Source organism: Trachypithecus francoisi, unplaced genomic scaffold (assembly GCF_009764315.1).
Source record: "Trachypithecus francoisi isolate TF-2019V2 unplaced genomic scaffold, Tfra_2.0 Lachesis_group21, whole genome shotgun sequence".
Lineage (NCBI taxonomy): Eukaryota > Metazoa > Chordata > Mammalia > Primates > Cercopithecidae > Trachypithecus > Trachypithecus francoisi.
The window spans coordinates 23,118,923-23,146,212 of NW_022681467.1; the positions used below are offsets into that span (position 1 = coordinate 23,118,923).

Here is a 27,290-nt window from a genome sequence, read left to right on the forward strand (position 1 = left end):
GATCAGAGAGTTGTCCTGGCCTCAACATGGGCAAGGCCGAGTTAGGGGCTCAACTCACAGGAATCCCTAGGTGAGATGAAGACAATGAATCCTGGCTGAGCCATGCAGAAAGGCCTCCCTCGTGAAGACACCACAGATCCTAACCGTTCTAAAGCTGGGCTGGAGGATCTTCTGGGTCTGAGGGTGCACTGAAGGGACAGTGGAGCTCAGGGCCTGGACCAGTCTCCTGAGGCAGCCTTTCCACCAGACACAGGGTTCTCTCTGGCTAAGGGAACCCTGACCTCAGAATCATCTCAACTGAAAGTTGTCTAAAATGATCACATTGAGGCATCCTCCAAAGCACTCTGTAATTAAGCGAGATACTTTCAAAACTGTATTCCATATTTTCTGTCTTCAAAATAGGAGTTTATATAATTATGATTCATATATTTGATGGAGAAGTGTCACACGCATTGGTAAAATATTATGTAGTAGGCTGTAAAAATGTTTAAGATAGTTATATGAAAAAAGTAGAATAAAAATTAGATCTATACAATCATTTCAACTAAATTGCTGGCCAGGGCTGGAAAGAACACAGAACAATGAAAATTGGAGGGTTGTGGGACAGCTGTGCGTGGATTTTCAGACATTTCCTTCATGTTATCGTTGTGTTTGTACCTTATATTTAAAACAGAGAAAAAGCAAAAGAAATGCAGGAGGGCTAGAAATACCAGTTGAAGAAACACCAGCCCAGGGCAGACGGCTGGAAGTTGTGGAGTGGAGAAGGCGACCGAGGAAGAGCATGCAGAGTGAAGGGAGCACGCCCAGATTCAGGGGTAGGATAGGGCAAAGGAGACAGGGAAAGAGCAGCAGACGCAAAGGGGGACCAGAAACTCCGACAGCAAAGGAAGGTGTGGTCAGAGGCATCCACGAGCACTGAGAGGCTGGGGAGGCAGGAACACTGAGGAGGTCCCGGGACATCCCCCCAGGAAGGGACGATGACCTTGGGAAAACAGTTTTGGGCATACAGATGAAAATGGGCTTATCTCACTGAATCCTTGCCATGGCATGGGCAGGCACTGTTGGTTATCACTTTTATAACCATGCTCTCTAGGAAAGAAAAGTTTCCCATGCTTAGCTCCCTCACATGCTTAGAAGGTGTCTGTCGCTGGCCCGTATCTACTCACCTGACTGCCCAGGAGGAGGGATGCCACCCAGGCCTCGAGGGAGCCTCACAAACACAGAGAGGACAGCGGCTTTGTTGCCAAAACATGGCTCCAGTGCAATGGGTTTGGGAACAGTCTGGTGGAAGAAAACAAAATTACCTAAAGTGATAAGCTTTAACATACACGGACAACTTAACGGTCATTGGTGCTTATAAGAACCATCAATTTTAGGTCTATAAAAAAGGTACATTGCAGTTTTTAAGGTAACAAAAAAGGGCAGGTGAGAGCTAACAGTACTCTCTGAGCACTAGTGACAGGGGTGGTACTGCTTGCTACCTTCCACTGAGGTCTCACAGTCTGCTTCCAAAGGGCTGCATGAACTGTAGGGAAGGGGTCATGCCAATTGGGTTTCTTCTGGATGCTGTACTTTCGCTCGATTTGAAATTCTAACTCAGAATTGTAGGTCACAGGAATGGCAGTGGTGAGTGCTTGGTAGATTTGTCAGATAGTTCTGCATACCTGGCTCAAACACAGATGCAGATATTATGGAGACTTAAAAAACATTCTATTTTGTCTGTCCTTTAGACACTAAGTAGACAAGCCTGCTGGATGTAAAAGCTTGTAAAAGCTGGGTGGCTGACCAAGTGGATTCTTTGTCTACTCTCTGGATGCATTTGGTTCTGGAAAATGTCTTCATCTTCTGTTGGAGCCTTTAGATGAGATTTGTCCCCTATATTAGTTTCTTCTCTTTTTCTTTTTTTTTTTTTTAAAGACTAGAAATGGGGTCTCACTATATTGTCCAGGCAGGTCTTGAACTCCTGAGCTCAAGTGGTCCTCCCACCTCAGCCTCCCAAAGTGTTGGGACTAAAGGTGTGACCTACCGCACCCAGCTTATATTAGTGTAACAGACTACTGCAAACTTAGTTGCTTAAAACAACACACGCTTATTATCTCACAGCTTTAGAGGTCAGAAGTCCCAGCAAGCTCTGTTGGGTTCTCTGTTCATGTCTTCCATGAGTTCTGGGGAATTATCAGCTATCTCCTGAGATCTCCCAGGCTGAAGTCAAGCTGTCAGCTGGATGGGACTCTTATCTGGAGACTCTGGGGAAGACTCTGCTTTGAAACGCATTCAGGGCTTACGCAGTGGCTCACACCTGTAATCCCAGCACTTTGGGAGATCCAGGAGGGAGGATCCCTTGAGCCCAAGAGCCATGATCTTGCCACTGCACTCTAGTGTGGGTGACACAGCCAGACTCTGTCTCACAAAAACAGAAAAAATTGTGTGGCCCCTCCATCTCTAAACCAGGGATGGTGTATCAAGTCCTTCTCCTGTTTCCAATCTCTCTGGCTTCCTCTTCTGCCACCCACCACAGAAACTCTCCGTATCTTAAAGTCACCTCCCTTGTTTCATTACATCTGCAAAATCCCTCTTGCAGTACCTAGAGTAGTATGTGACTGAACAAACATGGGACGGAAATCTTGGGGGCCACCTTTAGAATTCTGCTGATTACACCCGCAAATATGTCATCAATTTCTTCAATTTGGTTGAAGAAAATAACTTCCAGTACCACTCTGCTGTGGCACAAGGAACTGACTAGATGGGTGAATGGCAGAGGCAGGGAGATCAGTTATGAAGTAACTGCCAGAATCCAGGTGAGAGACAGTGGTGGCCTAGAACAAGTGGGAACAGTGGCAGAGGTGGGACACAGTGGCTGGGTAACATTTTTGAAGACGGAGTCAAGATTTGCTGATAGACTGGCTGTCCAATGAGAACATGACATTGAGAATGAGACAAGAACAATTCCATGATTTTGGCTTGAGCAACTAGTGTGATGAAGGTGTTATGTGCTGAATGGCGGAGGTATGTCAGAGAAGCAAGCCTGAGAAATAAACATCCAAAGCTCAGTTTGGCCATAGCCATGTTAAGATATCCAAGTGGGGACACTGAGTAGGCAACTGATGTTTGGGTTGGAGGCTCATGGGAGCAGTCTGGGTGAGAGGATCATGGTGCTTAAACCTGTGATAGTGAAGATCACTGAAGGAGTGGGTGTAAAAGACACAAGAAGGGGACAAAGACAGGGCCTGATGCACACCACTGTCAAAAGATGAGGAGGACTGAGCCAAGACCACGGAGCAAGAACAGCTAGAAGGCAAGTGTGTGGTGTCCTGGAAGAAAATCAAGGAAGTGTTTTAAGGAGCAACTAACTGTGTCATATGCTGCTGACATATACCATGTTGTTCAATACTTTAGGCTTGTCTATTTTTTAATCCCACAAATATTATTTTACCAGGACAATGTTTGTTTAGATTTATATACATGATTATACTTTTATTTACTCACTATTCTTTCTTACTAAAACTTTAAGTCTATCCTCCTGGGGGTAATTTTCCTTCATTTTAGCACATCCTTCAGACATTTCTTTTGTGCAGGTCTGCTGGTGGCAAATTCTCAATTTTTCTTCTAATTTGAAGATACCTTTATTTCATCCTTGTTCTCAGAAGGTACTTACTGGGCACACTACACTATTCTAGGTTGCGAGCTCTCTTTCAGTACTTCGAAGACATTCTCCCACTCTCTTCTAACTTCTGAGAAGTCAGCAGTCAGCTTATCATTCCTTTGCAGGTGATCTTTTCCCTTTTTTTTTTGAGATAGAGTCTTACTCTGTCGCCCAGGCTGGAGTACAGCGGCGTAATCTCAGCTCGCTGTGACCTCTGCCTTCTAGGTTCAAATGATTCTCATGCCTCAGCCTCCCAAGTAGCTGACATTACAGATGCGCGCCACCATGCCTGGCTAATTTTTGTATTTTTAGTAGAGACGGGGTTTCACCATGTTGGCCAGGCTGGTCTTGAACTCCTGACCTCAAGTGATCCACCCACCTCAGCCTCCCAAAGTGCTGGGATTACAGGTGTGAGCCACCACACCCGGCCTCTTTTCCCATTTTTAACAAAAATTGTGGTAAAATACACATAACATTTACCATCTTGACCATTTAAAAATGTACAGTTCAGTGGTATTAAGTATATTCACATTGTTGTGCAATTATCATTACCAGCCGTCTCCAGAACTCTTTTCATCTTGTAAAACTCAAACTTTGTACCTATTAAACACTAACTCCCCATTTCCCCCTCTCCCAGCCCCTGGGAGCCACTGTTTTACTTCCTGTCTTTATGAACTTGACTACTACAAGTGTCTCTCTTAAAAGTGTAATCATACAATGTTTATTTTTTTGTTTCTGGCTTTATTTCATTTAGCATTGTAGCATGGGTCAGTTTGCTCCCTTTGGAAGGCTGGATAACATTCCATTGGACGCTTAGACCACGTTGTGCTTATCCGTTCATCCATCCATGGACACTGGGCTGCTTCCACTTTTTGGCTACTGTGAATAATGCTGCCAAGATATGTCTTTAAGACTCTGCTTTCAGTTCTTCTATGTATAAACCCAAATTGCCAGATCATATATAACTCTATGTGGTACTGTTTTCCACAGCGGCTCCATCACTTTATACTTCTATCAACAGTGCACTAAGGTTCCAGTTTCTCCACGTTGTATGTGATACTTCTTCTCTGGCTGATTTTAAGATGTTCTCTTTGTCTTTGGAGTTATACAATTTCATTATGAGAAATCCAACTAGTTTTCTTTCCTTCCTGTCTTCCCTCTTTCTTTCTTTAATCATACTTACAATATGTTCTGCTTCTGGAATCTGTATATTCATGTTTTCCATCGGTTCTGGAAAGCTATTATCCCTGAATATTGCCTCTCCTTTGTTCTGGGATTCTGGAAATACATGAGTTGGATCTTCTCATTCTATCCTCCATATTCTTAGTATCTATTGTACTTTCTATCTCCTTGTCTCTCTGAGTGGCATTCTGTGTACTTTTTTCAGATTCATCTTCCATTTTGTAAATTCTCTCTTATGTTTCATATGCTGTTTAACATGTAAACTGAGTTTATTTAAAAAATTTCAATGAGTGTATTTTTCATTTCTAGAAGTTCCATTTGGTTCTTCTTCAGCTCCGCTTGGCCATACTTGACTCTCATCTTTATGATTTCATCTTTTATTTCTTTAAACATTTCATACACAGTTATATTATATTCTTTAGATTTCAATTCTAACATTTGGAGTCCTGTCCACATCAATCTTCTGTTGTTTCTGCTATTCTTATTTATGGTGGCTTGCCTCTTCTTGTCCCTGGTGATCTTTAATTACTTCATCTTGGTCTGTGGGACTCCAACAGCGCTGAATTGAAGATGTTTTTCTACAGAGAGGATTTCCATCTATTCAGGTGGGCGTCATGGTGTTTACCACCTGGAACCACTTAGGACAAATCATGGTTCTGGTTTTGGTTTATGGTTCGTTCTTTTTAGGGTAGGGAAGGAGACTATTGCCTGATTTTACCTATTTCCTGTGAGCTCAGTAACATTTTAAATAAGTATGTTTTATTCAAGATATATAGCTATTTCTCTAGTGTATCTTAAATATTCCATCATTTTGCCCAAGGAGAAAGTCTTACCATTTTCTTCATCCTTTTGGGGAGGTGGGTGATAAATATTTTCCATACAGTGTTAATACATAGTGTAGTATCATTTTTCTGCTTAAAAAATTCCCCAAAATATAAAGAACAATGGTCTGGGCACAGTGGTTCATGCCTGTAATCCCAGCACTTTGGGAGGCCGAGGCGGGTGGATTGCTTGAAGTTAGGAGTTCGAGACCAGCCTGGACAAGATGGTGAAACCCCGTGTCTACCAAAAATACAAAAATCAGCTGGGCGTGGTTGCACACGTCTGTAATCCCAACAACTCAGGAGGCTAGGGCAGGAGAATTGCTTGAACTTGGGAGGTGGATTGCAGTGAGCCGAGACCGCGCCACTGCGCTCCAGCCTGTGTGACACAGCGAGACTGTCTCAAAAAAAAAAAAAGAAGGAAAAAAAGAGAAAAACGATTCAATGTTCAATGTAGTTATTTTCAAATAAAAGTTTTGTATGCCACAGAATACTTAAAAGAAAATCAGACAAATCATTTATATTTTAAAATCCCCTGAACACAAGACTGCTCAGTGACATGAAACAAAGACTGAAAAACAAAAGCAAAGGAGTACCTAACAACTTCATTGTTTTAGCTTATTGTTAAAAAGAAAGAGAGGAAAAAAAGGAGGTAATGGAATAAGGCTTTTGCCTCTCTGGTTTCCCAGACTTAGGAGCCTAAGTTTTAAAAAGTCAAGTTATAGAGACTTCTGAGTCATATTCTCACCTTTATACTCCCCCCAATAAGATCAGGAGGCTCCTCATCTGTTTCCAAGGCGACATTTACGGAGGCAAAGGGACGGCTGGCCATCTGTTGCATCTCTCGAAGAAGTTGCTGATAAATAATACAGCAAAGTCATTAATGGAATGAGTACTGAGGGGCTTTTATTAGTGAATGCTACATGTTAAAAACACCTCATCTTCCCTGACTCAAACAAATCAAGTCCAAAATGATACTTTTTAGACTGCATATTAGATAACATTAGGGATTATTAAATTTTGTTGGATAACACCATTGTTCTTATATTTTTAAAAAGCCCCTGTTAGAGATACTTATTCAAGTACTATGTTTATTGCAGCACTATTTACAATAGCAAAGACTTAGAACCAACCCAAATGCCCATCAATGATAGACTGCATAAAGAAAACATGGCACATATACACCATGGAATACTATGCGACCTTAAAAAAATGAGTTCATATCCTTTGCAGAGACATGGATGAAGCTGGAAGTCATCAGTCTCAGCAAACTAACACAGGAACAGAAAACCAAATACTGCATGTCCTCACTCTTAAGTGGGAGCTGAACCATAAGAACACATGGACACAGGGAAGGGAACATCACACACTGGGGCCTGTTGCGGGGGGTGGGGGGGGCAAGGGGAGTGAGAGCATTAGGACAAATACCAAATGCATGCAGGGCTTAAAACCTAGATGACAGGTTGATAGGTGCAGCAAACCACCATGGCACATGTATACCTATGTAACAAATCTGCATGTTCTGCACATGTATCCCAGAACTTAAAGTAAAATAAGAAAATAATGATAAAAATAAAAGTACTGTGGATGTAATGCTATGATGTCAACTTGTCAAATACATAAAATGGTATGGCCCTATCGCCTCATCTTTCTACTACTAAAGTCAGGCTTGCTTTCTTCCTACTGAAACTTGCACCAATGATTTACACAACAACAAAAACCCATGCCTCATTATAAGGCAGATAGGAACTGAGCGAACTCTCCTTTAGAGAGGTGGTATAAGCTAAAAACATAAACAAATGTGAAATTTTGCAGAGCAGAGGGACAAACAGGGGCACTGAATTTAGGGAGGCTTGATGTGAACTCCTGCTCCAATAGTCTACAGCTGTGTGACCTTAAGAAAGGTGTTTGAAGTCTCCGGGCATCAGTGTCCTCCCTGTGAAATGTGTTCCTATCCCATAACGTTGTCACTGGGATCAAATGAGATACTATAGCACAGCGCCTAGCACATGGTGAACGGCCGTTCACATATCATTAAGCATATTAGAGATCTTCTGGGCATGATGCTGAAGCTTTGAGGTTATGCCTTGGGAGACAAGTAGGCCTGACTTCAAACTGCCTCCTTGGAACTACTGTAGGAGACAGAATCTTGGCCTGGATAGATATGGCTCTGTTCTAGAAGGGCATTTTTATGATAAGTATTTTCTTAAAATACCAACATTCTTACATTTTATAAAACTGTAGGTCCATTTACTCAACTAAAAAATGCAGCAATGCTCCTCTGGGGTCTGTGCTATTCTAAGTGCTGGGGTCACAGTAAGACAGAGCTCAGGAGGCAACGGGTGTAAAAGCACTTAAAACGGGGGCTGGTGTGTAGCAAGGACTAAACAGTGTCAGCCGCTACTATTATTGTTTTTAAAAATAATATCAAATAATTGCTTCTACAATTTTTGAGAGGGAATAAATAATGACTGACATTTTAGAAATGATGAAATATATTCTGAATGGTCAGCTTCACAGTTACAGAGAAATTCCAAATCACACGGGTAAAAGCATAGTTTATTAGACGATCAACTCCATACTAAACATATATATATATATATATATATATATATATTTTAACCTTTTTCCTATAGGCTGTGCATCTTACTTTCTCTCATGCATGTTACAATTTCCAGTTGATTGTTTAGCTTCTGTGTTATTCATTTATTTTTGATATACTTAAGCCTTCATTTTTATGCAGACAAATCTCTACTATACTGTTTTAATAACTTTATACAAAAATAATAATTTTGTTTCCTTCCAATAGTAACAATACTTCTTAGTGCCCTTTCACTTAGTGCACAGTCTAGAACATCCAGCACAAAGCTGAGTGACTGCAGGATTACACGAAGATAACGAACTTGGGCTGTGAAGACAGAAGTCCCTAGTTAAGGCTGTGAAGACAGAAGTCCCTCGTTAAAGCCTCGTACTCCCTCTTAGTTAACTATGTGGTGTTAAGTTACTTCACCTTTCTGAGCCTCAGTCCCCTCATCCATAAAACATAGCTAGTGACAATACCTATTTCATAGGTTTGAGATGAGGATTAATCTACATAAAACCACTTAGAACTCAGTGCCTGGAATTTTGAAATGCTCAGATGTCAGCTCTTGTTAAAACTAACTTGTCTGGATACAACCTCTGGTGTTTGTTTTATCATGAGTGATGCTGGTTATCCAGATATTCTTCATAGTGTTAAAAAGGTATTTTTGATTTTACTGTGAGTTTTGTTTTCAAATTAGGAATGGGTATTGAGTTTTAATAAATGACGAAATGATTACTTGGCCTCTAGGAAGAATTCAGGTGTTATTTTTTCCCCATTGACAGGATATATTCTTTTTTGACATGATATAATAGGTTTTCTGATATTAAGTGACTCTTTCATTACAACTGCAATTAGACTGCTGCACATACATTCACTATGCGGCTGGCCTTTATATTTTGGTGCTATCTTTGTCAGGTTTTGGTACCAAGATTTCTGTGTATAAAATCATTCAGACTCTTTCAAGCTTTCCATCTGTTCCTTTGCTTTACAGATTTTAGAAACAATTAATTCTCATAAGCACTCAGGGAGGAACAGGCTATCATTATCTCCATAAGCTCATCTCAACCTTGAAACTCCCTGGGTCTAATGTCCTTCTTGGAGAGAGTAGCACTTAGACAAAGTTTTCAACTCCTTTCGTGGTTACCGGTTTACTGTGGCTTCTTACTTCTTACTCCACTGTGAATAAATATACATTTAAATTAAATTGAAAATATAATTTTTTCAGAACATCATGTAATTCATTAGGATTTTAAAGTGTATCAGTAATACAGCTATCTAAAAAACCCTTTGAATATGTTATCCCCTGAATTTAAAACCTAATAATAAAGAGTGTGCAACATTCCCTCTATGATAACATCATCTTTATGTGGGTCAGAAAAGGTGGTATTGTGGCCCACAACAAGAGGCCCATATCCTGGAGCCTGTCTTAATCCTATTCAGACATGAATGTGCTATAAACAGTGCTGAATGCTTGTGAGTTGTGATTTTAGATACTTTCCTTCTCTTCTAAATCTTATCTATAAAAAAATTTTTATGTAGAAAAAGGCATGAACAGATCCAAAAAAAACCCCAGACAGCTTCTTTGTCTAGCTCTTATATACAGGTGAGCATTTCCACTAGCAACAATGCAACAGGCATGACTAAATGAAAGGCAAAGTAATGATGCAAGTGAAAGTTGCCATAAACAAAGTTTTTATGTTGTAATTATTTTAATGGTGGTTATTTTTTTAAAAAATATTTATTTATTTATTTATTTCAATAGGTTTTTGGGGGAACAGGTGGTGTTTGGTTACATGAATAAGTTCTTTAGTGGTGATTTCTGAGATTCTGGTGCACCTATCACCCGAGCAGTGTACACTGTACCCAATGTGTAGTATTTTATGCCTCACCCCCCTCCCACTCTTTCCCCTGAGTCCCCAAAGTCCATTGTATCATTCTTATGTCTTTGCATCCTCAGGGCTTAGTTCCCACTTATAAGTGAGAATATATGAAGTTTGATTTTCCATTCCTGAATTACTTCACTTAGAATACTGGTCTCCAATTCCACCCAGGTTGCTGCAAATGTATATAAATATATATATACACTACACTACCCCCCCCCATTTTCTTTATCCACTCATTGATTGATGGGCATTTGATATGTTGTAATTTTCAACCAAGTTTATGTATTTAAATTTGTCAACTGTAAATATTTGCTTGACTTACTACTTTTGGAATGAAGCTCTGGAAACAAATCAAGACTTATTAAAAAATAAAATTCAAGTGGAAAACTTAACTACACACACATTTATCTTTCCTTGAAAAATGAAAAATTTTTGAGATGCTTAAATGGCTGACTTCCCTCTCCCATGAAAAGTTCTCATGAAGGTGGTGCCTAATCATACGGTGGCTGGGCTGTGCTAATAAGCCCTTGGATCTCTGGCCTCAGTCAGGACTCAGGTTCTGGTCAGAAGGATAAAACTGGCATTTCTAAGTCAACACCAGAGTTTCCTTTCAGGAAGGTAAGACCCTGTGGTGCAGAACTAATTACACTTTATGTAGCACTCATCTAAGTCTACTGACCATATGCTGCGGAACCATGGATTGCAGAAAGCGCTGCATTATTCCTACCATGGAGATGGCTGTCTGTCCATTATCACTGAATAGCTAAAACCCACTTGCTTAAGAGAAAAATAAAGAAAAAAACCTCTTCCAGAAATTCTTTAATCTTTACTCACTGAAACTTACCTCTCTACGTCTGGAGGCCCAACAACTTTGTTTGATCTTCCAAACCACAGCAGCCACCAGGAGCAAAGAGAGGAAACAACTGTGAGAAAGCAAAGTACTGAGTTATTATCCCAGCCCCCAGAATCAGCACCCATTGTTGCCCACACCACAGGCCAGGCAGTGAAAACGGCTCCCAAATGCCACCTCCGGGCTCCCTTCTGATGCTCTGTCACAACAATGTGCCGGCTCAGGAGGCAATGAGTGAGACAACTTCAGTGAGCCAGGCTTCCTAGCCAGGCCTCTAGACTGTATTGTTCCCACGTGGTACTCAGAGAGAGCCCGGACCTTCCACTCGGCCTTTATCACAATGGCCCACAGTGGCTTATCCCAAATAAGAAAAATAATTCTAAGATAATTATAACAAATATTAGTCATGCTGTTTATTCAAGTTAGCAAACATTTACTGGTAAAATCTAAGAAGGTGAAAAAGTTAATTATTAAAGTAACAATCAACTTTTCATAAGGAAGAGGCAAGCAGAAGAAGAAATGTGTATAATTTTTAGTGTATATTCAATATTTTTACAAATATGTATTTTTAAATAAAACACATTTGAAATGATCAAACCCAAGCCAACAACTTTCTTACAAATAATAAGAGAAAATAACTCCCAGTGACCTTAATAGTTGCAGAGGATTTCAATGCTCTCTCATGTATAAACCAGGTGTGGAATGATTTGAAAAGCAACAGTGATGGCAAAGAGAATAGCTGACTTGCAGTTAAAAGGAAGAACGAGCTTAACAAGTAAAAAAAATAGATAACGGCTATAACTGCATTTTTACTCATTAACTTGTAAAAGGGGCTAGCTACAGGGTATTTTTCCAGAGTGCTACATGCAGACGTAAGGCTCTCTGCCAATGTCATCAAGGTACTCTCTTGCTGGCTGAGCTCTGCGTTTGTAGGATGGGGTCAGCTTCATGAATGGCACCTCAGTGCACCCAAGTGCTGATACCAACACAGCCCTCCTGGGCTGGCTGGATAAAGGGACTCTAAGATGCTAGGATGACTGAACTGCCCTTACCTCAAGGCTCCCTCAAGGCTCACTGCCTCCCTAAGGGGTACAAGGGTGCAGACCCCTCCAATGGGTGCCCTGACAAAAGGCAAATCAATAGGATTGCCTTCCAAACCCCCCAGGATCATCACTTGGTGGAAAGCCTTCATCTCTGGGCCTCTCTGCTATCAGGACACTGCCAGCTCTTCTCTCTGACAGTCTACATTGTCTTTTTTTTTTTGAGACAGAGTCTCGCTCTGTCACCCAGGCTGGAGTGCAGTGGCACGATCTCAGCTCAATGCAACCTCTGCCTCCCAGGTTCAAGCAATTCTATTCTCCTCTTTTAGCCTCCTGAGTAGCTTGGACTACAGGTGTGTGCCATCATGCCCAGCTAATTTTTGTATTTTTAGTGGAGACGAGGTTTCACCACGTTGGCCAGTCTGGTCTCAAACTCCTAACCTCAAGTGATCTGCCTGCTTTGGCAAAGATTACAGGCCTCACATGACTGGCCTACATTGTCTTTTTAATCAATAATTTAATTGGGTCAGGTCCTGTTCTAGGCTCATGGAAAACACTGAAACAGAGCAAAGACTACTGTCCCATGGAGTTTACATTCCAGCAGGTGGAGACAAACAGTAAGTAAATAAGCAAATTACAGAGCATGCCAAAAGGTAGGTTAAGTGCTAGAGAAGAGAAATAAAAAGATGGTAAGAGCAGGGGGTTCAAGAGTACCAGTGGCACTCCAGAGCAGGATGGTCAGAGTAGGTGGGCCTTTCTTTCTCAGAAGGTGACATCTGAGCAACGACTTGGAGAAGGTATGGGAGGTGGCTCATGCATGCCTGCAAAAGTGCATCTGGAAAAAGGGGCAGTCAGTGCAAAGCCTGAGGCAAGGCTGTGCCTGGGATGGCTTGGGGGGCCTCAGGAGGCCAGCATGTGGAGTGGGGTGTGTAAGGCCAGAGATAAAGACAGAGAGAAGGGTGAGGGTGAAGGGCAGATCATGTGTGGCACTGCAGGCATTATGAGGGCATTGGGAGAGAAAGCCAGTGCAGGTTTTTAAACAGAAGTGTTGGGATTTAATGTTTGCTGAGAAGACCATTAGGGGTGCAATGGCATTATCAGGGAGACCAGCAGTCTAGGTGAGATGATGGTGGCTCAAACCAGGGCGGTGGAAGCAGTGGTGTGAAAAGCACTTTGGAATCTGGACATAACAGGAGATCCATTTTAGATATGCAGAACTCTGAGATATCTACCGGGCAGCCCAGGGGAGATATCCTGGGCAGACATTCTAACCTGGAGGCTGGCTGCCAGGTCTGGGCTGGGCATGGCATTTGGAAAGCATCAGGATATATATGGTATTTCAAGCAATAAACCTGGCCACGGTCACCAAGAGAGTGAATACAGATAGATGAGAATGTCCTGGGGCTACCCTAACAATGAGAAGCTGGGGAGAACAGGAAGAACCAGTAAAGAGGTCTGAGAATAGCCTTCTCAGTCTTTCTTGGCTTCCGTGTGTAATCCTGATTTTTGTCATTTTTATTCTAATAGATAAACATAAGGAGGCAGCAAATCCACAAGGAAGAGCATGAACCCAATGGGAACAGCTTCTAAGTTGGTCAAAAGCCTGTTGCCGCTGCTGAGAGGCGAGGACCCTGGTGTCACTCAGAAGCCTCTCTTGGGTCCACCTGTAATACAGTCTGTGCCTGCTTCCCTCTTGGAGAGGGTGAGAGGGCCCTTCTGTATTCAATGCAGATCTGTTGACAACACCAGTTACCCAGTTCCTTCTACTTGCTGCTCCAGCTACAAGAAGTGACAGAACAGCAAGCAAGGGAGAGTCTCTTATTTCCCTCTTTATAGAGGCTCCTTCCTGAGGCTGGAAAAGCATCTCATTAGGACACAAAGAGGTCTCAACAGACTGCGTCAGGACCTAGAGTTTACTTCTCTGTGCCCTGAGTCTGGAAATACTTTTTCTAACTCACCTTACGTTGATTTTCTCATTTGAATCATCAAATTCCCCCTGCCTTTTGTTCTCTTTTCCATACATTAGCCATTCTTCAGAGTGCTTAGGATTATCTGGATACCTTTCCCCTTTTCCTTATAGGCTCCATTTTGAATTCTTTTGGACCAGGCTGGGAGCAGTGGCTCACGCTGGTAATCCCAGGACTTTGGGAGGCTGAGATGGGAGGATTGCTTGAGGCCAGAAGTTTAAGACCAGCCTGGGCAATATAGTGAGAACCCAACTCTACAAAAAAGAAAATATTAGCTGGGCATGATGGTGCATGCCTGTAGTCCCAGTTCTACTTGGGAGACTGAGGTGAGGAGGACTGCTTGAGACCAGCCCAGAAGTTTGAGGCTGCAGAGGGCTGTGCTTGCACCACTGTGTTCCAGCCTGGGCAACAGAGACCCTATCTCAAAAAAAAAAAAAAAAAAAAAAGCTAAATAAATTCTTTTAGACATAGTTAACTTGCTCTGGGCAAATATTTTTTTCCCCATGTCATGAAAATAACTCTATTCTTAGCCAAAAGTTTATCATCACTAGTTAGTAAACATCGTCTAGAAAAACCAAAGTTCCGGATTCTTTTCCAGAATTTCAACCCCCACAAGGGAGAAGCAATGAAAATGCAGTCTGTCCTTGTTTACTACATGAGAGGCCATGGGCCTGAAAAATACTTCCCCCATGTATTCTGATAGTGTCATTCGGTTGTCCAGGGACTGAATGTCCAGTAGAAGTGGCTGGTCCTCACTGGGCTGGTACTTGGCAGCAGGGCCATCTTATTCCATACACATGCTCTAAGAATTTAAGGATGTCTACTAAGTGGAGCTAGAATACAGCCCCTATATCCCTTAAAGGCAAGCCACTGACACAAGCTTTTTTCCCTGAGAGGTTGGTGCCTATGGTTCCTCCTTACTCTGCACTTATCCTGAAGAGTCTAAGTTTACTTCCCACAAATATCTTACCACATTATGTACTAGATGCTGAAGGCGTGTGTGTATAGGAGTGAACGAGAGACAGTGCCCTGCTCCCCTGAAGCTTGGTCTACTGACCCAGATATTAAGCAAGTAAACATATGAATATATTCTTCAAAGTGTGATGAATACCATGATGAAAAATAATACAGTTCTAAGAGAGGAACAAAGGGAGACAATTTAGCTTAGCCCTTAGAATTTTCAGACAGACAGGAGTGTCTTTTGTGTGCTAATGAATGACTCATGGGGAGAGGGGCCTAAAGAGCCTCAAATGTGGGCTGGTCACCAGAAAACCCAACTAGGTGGTTAGAGGGTTAGAACTTTCAGCCCCATCCCCCAACCTCCAGGAAGGGCAAAGGGGCTGGAGATGAGTTCAGTCACCAATAGACAGTGATTTCATCCATCCTGCCTATGTAATGAAACCTCAATAAAAAAACTCATAATGATGAGGCTTGGGGGAGCTTCCGGGATAATGAACATATCCACGTGCAGGGAGGAGGCTTGTCCAGAGAGGGCATGAAAGAGCTGTGCTCACCCACCTCCATGCCTTGTGCTATTCATGTCTTCCATTTGGCGGTTCCTGAGTTGTACCCTGTATAATAAGACTGTAATTCTATGTATAGTGCTCTCCTGAGTTCTGTGAGCTGTTCTAACAAACTGTCAAATCTTGGAGTGAGCAGTCACCAGAAGCCCTTAATTTGTAGTTGGCCCAGTAGCAGTGAGGTAGCCTGGGGACCCATGTGTGCTTAGTGTCTGAAGTGGGAGCAGTCTGGTGGAACTGAGCCCCTAATCTGCAGGATTTGCTTCAACTAGGGTAGTGTCAAAATGGAACTGAACTGTGGGACACTGGAGAGAGAATTGGAGAATTTGTTGTTGTCTGGAAAAATCAAGCAAGGCATGAAAGTATACAGAATGAAGGGTAGTGGGAAGAGTGTTCCAGAAAATGGGATAAGCATGTACAGATGCTCAGTGTAGGGCAAGAGCTTGTGTTTTTGAGGATATAGGAGATGGCCCTGGTAGCAGATATGTGGAAGAATAGAGTGCAAGCTGAATGTGGAGAAGTAAGCGGAGGCCAGTTCACCCAGGATGCTGAATTTTATTTTAGATACAATAGGAAGGTAAGGTGCTAGACACATGATCTTTAAAGGTCTTCTCTGTACTTTTTGTGGATTCTGGAGGGGCTAAAGTCAACTGAAGGTCCAGGCGAGACTGTGATGCTAGGGTTGGTGGGGTGGGGAATGGAGGTGGAGATGGCTGTAGCTCTGGGGCCTGGTAAGGGTGTGCCTGATAAGTGAAAGCAAGAGAAGTGGCTTGGAACCTGCAGAGCCATGTTGCCAATTAGTGAGGTGAGGAACGCTGGTGAGGAAGCATGGAACTGGTCACTTCTGGGCATGTTGTGCTGCAGATGGGGAAGGCAGAGTCCAGTCAGAGAACACAGAGTGAGAAGATGGCCAGGGTCAAGGTCTGGGAAAAAATGAACAGTGAGAGGCTGAATAGAAAAGACTGCACAGTAGGGAGGCCAAGAAGCAGCGGTAGGGCAACATGGGTCACAGACAGCTGGAAGAGTCTCGCTCACGAAGCAGTCAGTTGGTTGATATCACTGAGAAGTCAAGAAGAGGAGAACCAAAAAGTATCCTTTGGATTTGGCAATATAGTGTCCTGCTTAATCTGTGGGGTTACATTCCCAGCTTCCCAGTGGATGCCTGAAATAATGGATAGTACTGACCCCTACATATACTATGATTTTTAGATCTGATAACCAAGACACTAGCAGGCAGGTAGCACAGGGGTGTGGATACACTGAATCAAGGGATGATTCCTATCCCAGGTGGGACAAAGCAGGATGGCATGACATTTCATCACACTACTCAGAATGGAGTACAATTTAAAACTTATAAATTATTTCTGGAATTTTCCACTTAATGTTTGGACTACAGTTGACCCTGAGTAACTGAAACTATAGAAGGTGAAACCACAGATAAGGGAGGTTATATATGCTAGTTACTCTCAACAAAAAACCCAGATGGGGCGTAGGGATGGCAGTCTGACTGGAGAGGGCTGAAAAGTAAAAAAAGATGCTCCAAGCGCAAAACCCATGGATACAAGGGAGAGGGTGGGTTCTGAAAACTGCCAGAGTGTTCACAGACAGCTGCATTCTGAGTGGCCACACCAGCGAGTGTCTTCCCCTCCCCTGCCTGAGCCGAGCGGTGGAGGTAAGGCAGTGAGTGCTGGCCCTGGGCCAGGGAGGCCAAGCAGGATAGGGGCTCTCCTTCAGCACAACCCACCACATGCTGCCCCTGCTCCACACTCACTGCAGGCTGAGGCAAACGGAAACAGTACACACGGGCAAACATGGAATCCTCAACACAACCAAAAATCAGACATTTTGAGAAAAACGAACATTATGCAAGAGAAGTGCCAAACAACAACAAATCTGAGGAACAGTTATTCACAGCAAAAAATAAGGCTCCAAAAGCAAATAAAATTATTAATCTTGCAAAGGAATATGAAAGGAAATTTCATTCATAAAACCAAGCTCACCTAGAGCTCAGAGCAAAAGGAAAACGAGAAAGTGAGAGTCCAGTTAAGAAGTATGGAGGAAAGATGCAGAATCTCCCCCATTCATCTAACAGAAAATTCTGGAACAAGTAAATAGAATTAAAGGAGAGGAAACAATCAAAGAAATATAAGGTAATGTTGCAAAACTGCAGAAAGACTCTAGTCTTCACACTGAAACGCTCCCCACAAGTATCAAATTCTTTCCAACAATTTCTCTGAGAGAATTACTCTAGGACATAGTTCTACCCAACAAAAATATCCAAAGAAGGGGAAGACATGAAGCACATGAAGCTGTGCAAAAATAAAAACAAAATGGTAAAACTTATAAAAATTGTCCCTCCATGATGTAAAATACTGTAATTACAATGTAGAATTTAAATGCCAGGTAACTCCTATTTAGGTGGTTGTAAGTGATTGTGGGGGAATAAAGATGGTGATCTCTCAGAACCCTAAAGCAGCCAGCCCCTGTAGGAACTCGGATCATGGAGGTACCAAGAGTGGGGGCCATGCTCACATTCTCTCAGCAGTCTCAGAATATCTGTCTTCTTTCCCATCTGGCCACCTATGCTTTAGCCTGCACATAAATGGGTGCAATACCATCCCAGTCCCTGACTCCATATAACTTTCAACTAACTCAGGGTTTCTCAATTCCAACTGAACATCAGAACCACTGGAAAGCCTTTAAAATTCAGGGCCTATACCACAACAATTAGACTAGCATCTCTGGGGGGTAAGGCCCAGGCTGCTGCTGCTTTTAAGCTTCCCATTGATTCTAATGTGTAGCTAGGGCTGAGTCATGGGATAACTGCTCCAAGCTCTCATAATCCAGTTTAAATTTTTGGGAGACCTCTAATTGGCCTTGTTCATCTCTGCAGGTCATATTGTAGGTTAGTCTATACATCAGCTGCTCTTAAGATTTAGACTACTAAATAACTGCATTACAGGGTGATTAGTGCTATAACACAAACACGAGTAGACTGGAGTCCAAGAGGGATGGTCTCTGGGGTAAATGTGACAGAAGACTTCACAGAGTAGACAATTACGTTGGGTTGTGAAGGAGTAATGACAGGTCAGCGGGGTCGGGGGTGCATCTATCCACTTTTCCTCTCCATTTGCCTCAAAGGCCCTGCTGTTCACATAGCCAAAAAGGAAGGAAATTACAACTTCAAAGGGACTCATAATTTGGTGGAAGTCACAGGACAAAGCTTCATGAAATACCGAATTTGTGGGAATGTAAGATGATTCTTTGGCCCTGGGAGAACCATGGGAGATGGCTGGCGTCCGTGAGTCCGTGCTGTTCAGCACTAAGCAGAAGAAAAATGTGGGGGGAGATTTTAGGATTTTAATTTTTCTATGATAACAAGATAGACAGTGGTTTCCTTTCGGAATCTACATTTCTGTGGGAAAACCAGACTTCCTTGTGAACGGCAGAAGCTTCACCAAGTTTCCAACATTCCATATTACTGGCACTGTGTCAGTTGGGGGAGGTTTCTGCAGTACCCTCAAAGCTCCAATGAGCTGAGCTCCGCATACTCTGAAAAAGGTGACAATAGAGGGTGAGTTCCTGGCTTAGTGGATGGTGCAGCCTTGGAGCTGAGGGAGTGATACTCTGTCTTGACGCACCACAAGTTTGTGAAAGTCTATCCATTTAGAAAATGGATAGACCATTTAGAAAATGGATAGACTCCGCTTGCCTCAAATGGAGAGGCAAATAGACTAAATTTGCCTAAAATTTAGAAAATAGTAAAACTATACCCAGATAAATTAAAGACGGATAAAAGAGGAACTAAACATTTTAAAAACAAACAAACAAACAAACAAACAAAAAACAGTAACAGATAAAACACCCATGAAGAAAATATAGGGAAAGACTGACAGATATACCTGGTGAAAAATACCATAAATGGGATTAAAAAACAAACAGCTGATTAGAACAAAGAGACAGAAAGACACACAAACACACATGCTCACACATGTACACACAGGCATGCACAAAATATAAAGAGTTCCTAAATTTCAGTAAGAAAAAAAGGCAAACATCCCAATAGAAATACGAGCAAAGGATATGAACAAGAACTATAATATATCAGTAAACATTACTAATAATTAAAGAAATCAAATTGAAACAAGATACCACTGACACCTCCCAGAATGACAAAATTAAAAACAATGACAACTTCCAGTGTTGCTAAGAGTAACAGAAACAGGCACGCTCATTCTTGCCATAGGAGTGAAAATTCACGCAATTGTTGTGAAGGGCCATTTGGCAGTGCTTTTGCATCTTGATACACCCATTATAGGATAAAAAACAATCCCAGAAAGATATTCACAGAAAAATGCAAAGACATATGCAAAAAAAAAAAAAAAAGAAAAAAACTGAAGACAAATAAGAGTCTGTTGAAAGAAGAAATGGTTAAAAAAAATATGCTACATGCAAACTATGGGAAAAGTTGCCTTAAAAAAAAACGAGAAGTAGGCCGGGCGCGGTGGCTCAAGCCTGTAATCCCAGCACTTTGGGAGGCCGAGACGGGTGGATCACGTGGTCAGGAGATCGAGACCATCCTGGCTAACACGGTGAAACCCCGTCTCTACTAAAAAAAAAAATACACACACACAAAAAAATTAGCCGGGCGATGTGGCGGGCGCCTGTAGTCCCAGTTACTCGGGAGGCTGAGGCAGGAGAATGGCATAAACCTGGGAGGTGGAGCTTGCAGTGAGCTGAGATCCGGCCACTGCACTCCAGCCTGGGCGACAGAGCAAGACTCTGTCTCAAAATAAATAAATAAATAAATAAATAAAAGAGAAGTAAAACACATAACACTGAGTAAAAAAGCAAGTTATAGAACAACATGTAAGGAGGTAGCCCATTTTATAAGTCAAAGTAGTCAGAAAAAAACACAATTTATGTGCAGTATACATACATAGAGAAAAACTTTTGGAAATAGAAACAACAAAATGTTAACAGTGGTAGTTTCCAGAGAGCGACTTGGGAAATTTTGAATTTTTACTTTATTTTTATATTACCTAAGTTTTATGATGAATATAAATTACTTTTGGTAGTGTATAATATCAGAATTCTTGTCTTCATGATGGTTTTCTATTTTAAAAAGTCTTAAGATTTAATATTTTTGCTTTAAAATATTTGGATTAGTGTAGCATATTTATTATAACTTTTTGTGCTGTCTTTATACATTCTTTCCCTTTGCATTCTCTACATAATTGCTATTCAATGTAAATTTAATGTAAGTCACATTTTAAGTGTCATAGTAATCATATTAAACAGTAAAAACAGCTTTTACTGAACATTATGACATTAAAACATTATGAAATTAATTTTAATAATATATTTTTATTTAACCCGACAGGCAAAACATCATTTCAACATGTGATCAACGTACAAATTATTGAGTCATTTTACACTCTTATTTTCTACTAAGCCTTCAAAACCTCGTATTTTATACTTCTAAGCCATCTTAATTTGAACACTAAATTTTCATTAAATATATTTGATGTTTTTCAATTTTATAAAACATTTGAAGAGATTCATATATCCAAGTTGTGGTGACCACACTTACAAGTGTTCCAATGAATGAACTGAATATCAGTTTTAAAAATATATTTAAATTAATTAAAATTAAGTAGGATGAAAATTCACTTGCTTAGTCAAGGGTCACAAGCCACATGTGACCAGTGGCTTTCAAGTCTGTACTGACCTTGTAGCTTCTTATTTACTACTATCTACTTTGTATTTTCATTTAATTTTTCCTCACTTAAGGCCAATTGGAGTCTTTTAAACTTTGATCCTTGGTTATGTATTATATACTACTGGTCAATCTCATTTTGTGCCAGTACCACAGTGATCACTGTAGCCTGACAAAATGTTCACTATCTGGGAGGGATAGTGGGCTCTCTCACTCTAGGACCCATTTTTTCTTGGTCATGCTTTCTTCATCTAATTATGCTGTAAGTTTGAATAATTTTATCTATCAAAGGAATACAAATGTGAATTTATTTTTTGGGGGTGAAATATAGAAATAGAATTGATTTTTCCCTTAGACATACTGAATGCCTTTATTTAAAATTTTTTTTTTTTTTTTTTTGAGACGGAGTCTGGCTCTGTCACCCAGGCTGGAGTGCAGTGGCCGGATCTCCACTCACTGCAAGCTCCGCCTCCTGGGTTCACACCATTCTCCTGCCTCCGCCTCCGGAGTAGCTGGGACTACAGGCGCCCGCCACCTCGCCCGGCTAGTTTTTTGTATTTTTTTAGTAGAGACGGGGTTTCACCATGTTAGCCAGGATGGTCTCGATCTCCTGACCTCGTGATCCGCCCGTCTCGGCCTCCCAAAGTGCTGGGATTACAGGATTGAGCCACCGCGCCCGGCTAAATTTTTAAAAAACTTTTTTTTTTTTTTTGAGACGGAGTCTCGCTCTGTCACCCAGGCTGGAGTGCATGGCCAGATCTCAGCTCACTGCAAGCTCTGCCTCCTGGATTTACGCCATTCTCCTGCCTCAGCCTCCCAAGTAGCTGGGACTACATTAGCTGGGACTACAGGCGCCCGCCACCTCGCCCAGCTAGTTTTTTTGTATTTTTTAGTAGAGACGGGGTTTCACCGTGTCAGCCAGGATGGTCTTGATCTCCTGACCTCGTGATCCGCCCGTCTCGGCCTCCCAAAGTGCTGGGATTACAGGCTTGAGCCACCGCGCCCGGCCTAAAAAACATTTTTATTGATATATAATAGTTGTACATATTTTGCGGGTACATGTGATATTTTGATCCCTGTATACAATGTGTAATGATCCAATCAGGGTAACTGGGATATCTATCACCTCAAACATTTATCTTTTTTGTTTATTAAGTTATTTTATCTTCCTCCAATATTAGATGAACACAACTAGTTGCTTCTTAGTGGAGAGGTCATCACTCAGAAAATAATTAAACACCATAGAGGAAGGGATCTCTCACACTTTGGAGAACAAAATGCATTAGCAACTGAGGTTAAAAAAAAAAAAAAATACAAGTGAACTTTATACTGAAAACGGCAAGTTAAGAATTTGTCAGTAACTCTATTTCTCAATCTCATCAGCCCACAGGAGGCAAACACAGGCCTGTCAAGATGTCCATGGATCTTGACAGGAGGCCATCTGCTTCCAGCATCACTCAGGAAAGAACTACTTCTTTCATGGTAAAGAGGGTAGAGGACCACCTAATGGCTTTCTATAGGAAATACAATCATATGGTTTTCATGCCAGCATCTGTCCTTACTGATAAGAGCTCCAAGAATATGTCTCTGAACAATGTAGAATTGATATTTTACATTTCTCGAGTAGAACAACTTTGTACTTACTATTTCTAATACTTTATCTGCAGATACTTTTGAATTTCTACAAATGCAATCATGTCACAAGTAATAATGATTTTGATTTTTCCTTCCTAATTCTCATATTTTATTTTTCTTGTGTTACTGTACTGGTTAGAGCTTCGAGCACAATGCTGAGTAGAAGTGACAGTGGATCTCTGTCTTGTTCCCAAACTCAAACTTCTAACATTCTACCATTAAGAAAGTGGTTTGCTGTTGACTTTTTATGTTGTTCCATTATCAGTGTTCAAGAAGTTTCTCTTTCTAGTTTTCTAAGAAGTTTTTAAAAAATGAATGGGTATTAAATTTTATCAAATGCTTTATCTCCTCCATTGATTAAGATGATCACAGTATTCTCCTTTTTTTTTTTTTGAGATGGAGTCTTGTACTGTCACTCAGGCTGGATGGAGTGCAGTGGTGTGATCTCGGCTCATTGCAAGCTCTGCCTCCTGGGTTCACGCCACTCTCCTGCCTCAGCCTCCCAAGTAGCTGGGATTACAGGCACCCACCACTGCACTCAGCTAAATTTTTTGTATTTTTAGTAGAGATGGGGTTTCACCATATTAGCCAGGATGGTCTCGATCTCCTGACCTCATGATCTGCCCACCTCGGCCTCCCAAAGTGCTGGGATTATAGGCGTGAGCCACAGCACCTGGCCTAAAAAGGTTATGCTACCAATGAAGCCACCTGGGGCCTAGAGTTTTCACTATGACAAAACTTAAATTAGTATTGTTTTTAAAAATGGATACAGAACTATTCAGGCTTCTTACTTCTTCTGTGTCAATTTTGGCAAGTTGCATATTTTTCTTTTAATGGTCCCATTCCATCTGTTTCATTTTCAAATTCATTCACATAAAGTTGTTCATCAAATATCCTTCTGGAGGAAAAAAATGTCTGTGGGATTTGGAGGAATGGCCCCCTTTTTATTTCTTACATTGGCTACATATACCTTCTCTCTTTTTTCCTGGTTAATCTTGCCAGGGGTTTGTCAATATTATTCTTACTCTTTTCAAAGATCCAGTTCACAGTTTTTAAGATCCTCTCTACTGTACTTCTTCCCTTAGATAATTAATTTTTGCTCTTATTTATATTTTTCTTTCTTCTACTTCTTTAGGTTTATTTAGCAGTTCTTTTTCTGAGTTACTGAGAGGAATGTTTTTTCTTTTCTAATATTGCTTTTAAAGCAGTGATTTTCAACCTTAGTTGCACACTGGAATCACCTGGAGAGTTTTCAAATGTTTGGGGTGCACCCCTAGAGGTTCTGAGTCAAATGGTCTGAAAAGTGGCTTGGATATCAAAAGCTCCCCAAGTGATTCTAGGTGCAGCTAAGATTGAGAACCACGGATTTAAAGCTATAACCTCTAAGTGCAACTTTAACTGCATCCCACAAGTTTTCAATATTTTCTTCATCAACTAAATCATCTTAAAATTTATGTTCTGATTTAATTTATATACATTTTGAGTGCGGTGGTTCATGCCTGTAATCCCAGCACTTTGGGAGGTTGAGGCAGGTGGATCACTTGAGGTCAGGAGTTCAAGATCAGCCTGGTCAACATGGTGAAACCCCGTCTTTACTAAAAATACAAAAATTAGCCATGCATGGTGGCACGTGCCTGTAATCCCAGCTACTTGGGAGGCTGAGGCAGGAGAACTGCTTGAACCTAGGAGGCGGAGGTTGCAGTGAGCCAAGATCATGACACTGCACTCTAGCCTGGGCGACAGAGAGAGACTCAGTTTCAAAAAAAAAAAAAAGAAATAATAATTTATATGCATTTCAAAAATAGCAAATGCAATGAATGCATGGTTTGAGAAGTCAGGTAAATGGTACCTTTGGGGAAGAGGCAGGGGGTTGTGAGTGAGGGGAAACACAAGAGGAACTTCTAAAGTATTGGTTAATATTAACTCTTGTTTTGAGTGAACAAGAGAATGGAACAGATGGAAAACTATATACAACTTGCCAAAACTGACACAGAAGAAATAAGGAGCCTGAAATGTTCTGGGTGAACAAGAGATAATATTATCAATACTCTAGACATGTTCAATTTGTGATAATTCACTGAGCCACACACATAGGATTCGTAAATGTTTCTGTAACTTTATATTACACTTAAATATACTTTTTTAAGAGAGAAAACGGATCCCATACAAAGAGTGGGAATTATAACAGCACTAGTCTTCTCAATATTATACTGGACGCTAGAAAGAATAGCATAATGTCTTCTAAATTCTAATGGAAAATGATTTTGAACCTAGAATTCTGTAGTCGGACTTTTTTTTTTTTTTCTTGATACAGGGTCTCACTCTGTCACCCAGGATGGAGTGCAGTGGTGCAATCTCCACTCACTGCAACCTCCGCCTCCTAGGCTCAAGCCATTCTCCTGCCTCAGCCTCCTGATTAGCTGGGACTACAGACTTGTGCCACCAACCCAGTTAATTTTTGTATTTTTTGTAGAGACAGGATTTTGCCATGTTGTCCAGGCTGGTCTCGAACTCCTGAACTCAAGTGACCCACCCACTTCAGCTAGAAATACAGGTGTGAGCCATAGCACCTGCCCCGAGAAATTCAATCAAATTGTAAGGATAAAATAAAGATATTTTCAGTCAGGAGAGCGCACAGTAAAGTTATCTCCCAGGCATCTTTTCTCATAAATCTGGAGAATGTGCTCCAGTAAAAAGAGGGAATGGATAGGAAGATGAAGACATGGGATCTGGGAAACAAAGACTTCAATATAGGAGGAAGGCAAAGGAAGTTTCCAAATGACAGTTGGGCAGCAGGCCCCAGAAACAAGTGCACTTGGGGGCAGGAGGTGGGAGGGTTCTAGGGTGGGCAACTCCAAAAGAAATTCAAACCAAGAGAACACCTTCCTGTGTGTGATCACTGTGAAATTTCTCAGTTCTGTCACAGTACAGTGATACTTTATTTTATTTTTTACTGTTCTAAAGGTACATCGGCAAGAGTATAGTGATAAATCAGGTGTAGGCACATAGAAAAACCAAACAATTAAAAAAACAAAACATGGAAAATACTACATGTAGGATAATCAAGGAATGATCCTTCTACCCAAAAAATGTGGTAGTGTAATCACTGTTCAATGCAGCTGTGAATAAGAGTTTTATGGCCATAACATAAATAGGGATCACTGATTTAGCCATGCATTGTGATACAACGGTATTAAATGAAAGAGAAGAAGGGCCTTTTGTATGCTTTTGTGGTATGAGGGGAGATGCTAGGGGAGGCCATGTAACACAGTATATTCTCATCTTCTACAGGAGGACATCAAAAGAGAAAACTGAAAAACCAAGTGTAAATACAGAGAAGTAAAAAACAACTAAAACAATTTAAATTGCGGGACGTGGGGTGGGGAAGGTGCAAGGCAGGCTATTGCTGCTTTCTGTTTTAAAAACTGCAGTACTTTTTTTTGTCTTTTTCAATAATTCGTACATAGTATTATCATAAAGATAAAATTAAACTAAGGAAAAATCTATGGAAATAAAAGAGAAAATCCCAGGGCACTAAAAAATCACTTTCAGCTTTAAAACTTTGGATAATCACCAGAATCATCTCTTGAACAAGAATAAGCATATATGTAGCTCACATCAGTAACCATTATTAATTAAATGTTGTTTTAGTCCCAAATTCTCCCCATATGAAGAGCCAAATTATCTATAGGATACATGCAAAATTAATACAGGATACATGCAAAGCCCCCCGCCGGAAGCCAGAACATACGGAACAAATGTTTTCACTTTATCATGCTAGACTGAGTTTATACTATTGTAACTGACATCTAACTTTTCAGGAACACATATGAAGTAAATTTAATCTGTGGTGGAAACACAGGATTATTCTTTTATCTTTTAAGAGCTGATACTCTATTAATGGATCTAGTGCCTAAATCAAAAGAACAGAGAGAGTCTATATAAGCAAAATTACCTGAAGAAAGTCACGAAGAACTGTACCAGGTCCATAAAATTGCTGTGCTGGGAGAAGGCAATCTGTGACAGAAAAACAGGTAGTGTGATTATGCAGGTCATGAAACCACCACGGATTCAGGCTTTTCATTTCAAGAGTTAAGCTGAAAACAGAGTTTACATTTTAAAGAAGTTAAGGAAACTTTTTTCAGTGAAGGAAAAGTACCTCACCCTTTTAGTTTTCTTGTTTAGTTGCCAGCCCCATAGCAATACGCTAAGGCTTTAGCACGGCCTCCTGCAACCCCCTCTGAGCTTCACACCAGTTCTGAGGTTCTCTCCGTTTGACCCTGGAGACCCTCGCACGCCTCTCGCACGCCTCCATGAAGGCTAGCGCTCCCTCCCCGTGCCTCCACCCACACAAAGCTCTCCTTGTTTGCCTCAGTACCGATTCATGGCTCTGCCTCCAGGTGGGCAGCCCCATTCTGTGCTCTTCATTCTGTCAACATTTATGTA

The 27,290-nt window shown here is 41.2% G+C and overlaps 1 protein-coding gene across 3 annotated transcripts in view; it reads right to left on the reverse strand.

Annotated features, from left to right (window-relative positions):
* Window positions 1–27,290, reverse strand: part of ATRN (attractin) — a 179,395-nt gene that overhangs the window by 3,995 nt on the left and 148,110 nt on the right. The window contains exons 25-28 of one of the 3 annotated variants that reach the window (XM_033185808.1): window positions 26,800–26,861; window positions 10,958–11,036; window positions 6,395–6,502; window positions 1,167–1,281 (exon numbers count right to left, since the gene is read on the reverse strand). In XM_033185808.1, coding sequence (XP_033041699.1) covers window positions 1,167–1,281; window positions 6,395–6,502; window positions 10,958–11,036; window positions 26,800–26,861 — 364 coding nt within the window. Of the gene's footprint in view, window positions 1–1,166; window positions 1,282–6,394; window positions 6,503–10,957; window positions 11,037–16,029; window positions 16,414–22,269; window positions 23,138–26,799; window positions 26,862–27,290 lie in introns of those variants that run through there. The other 2 variants (XM_033185810.1, XM_033185809.1) reach the window with 2 other exon arrangements.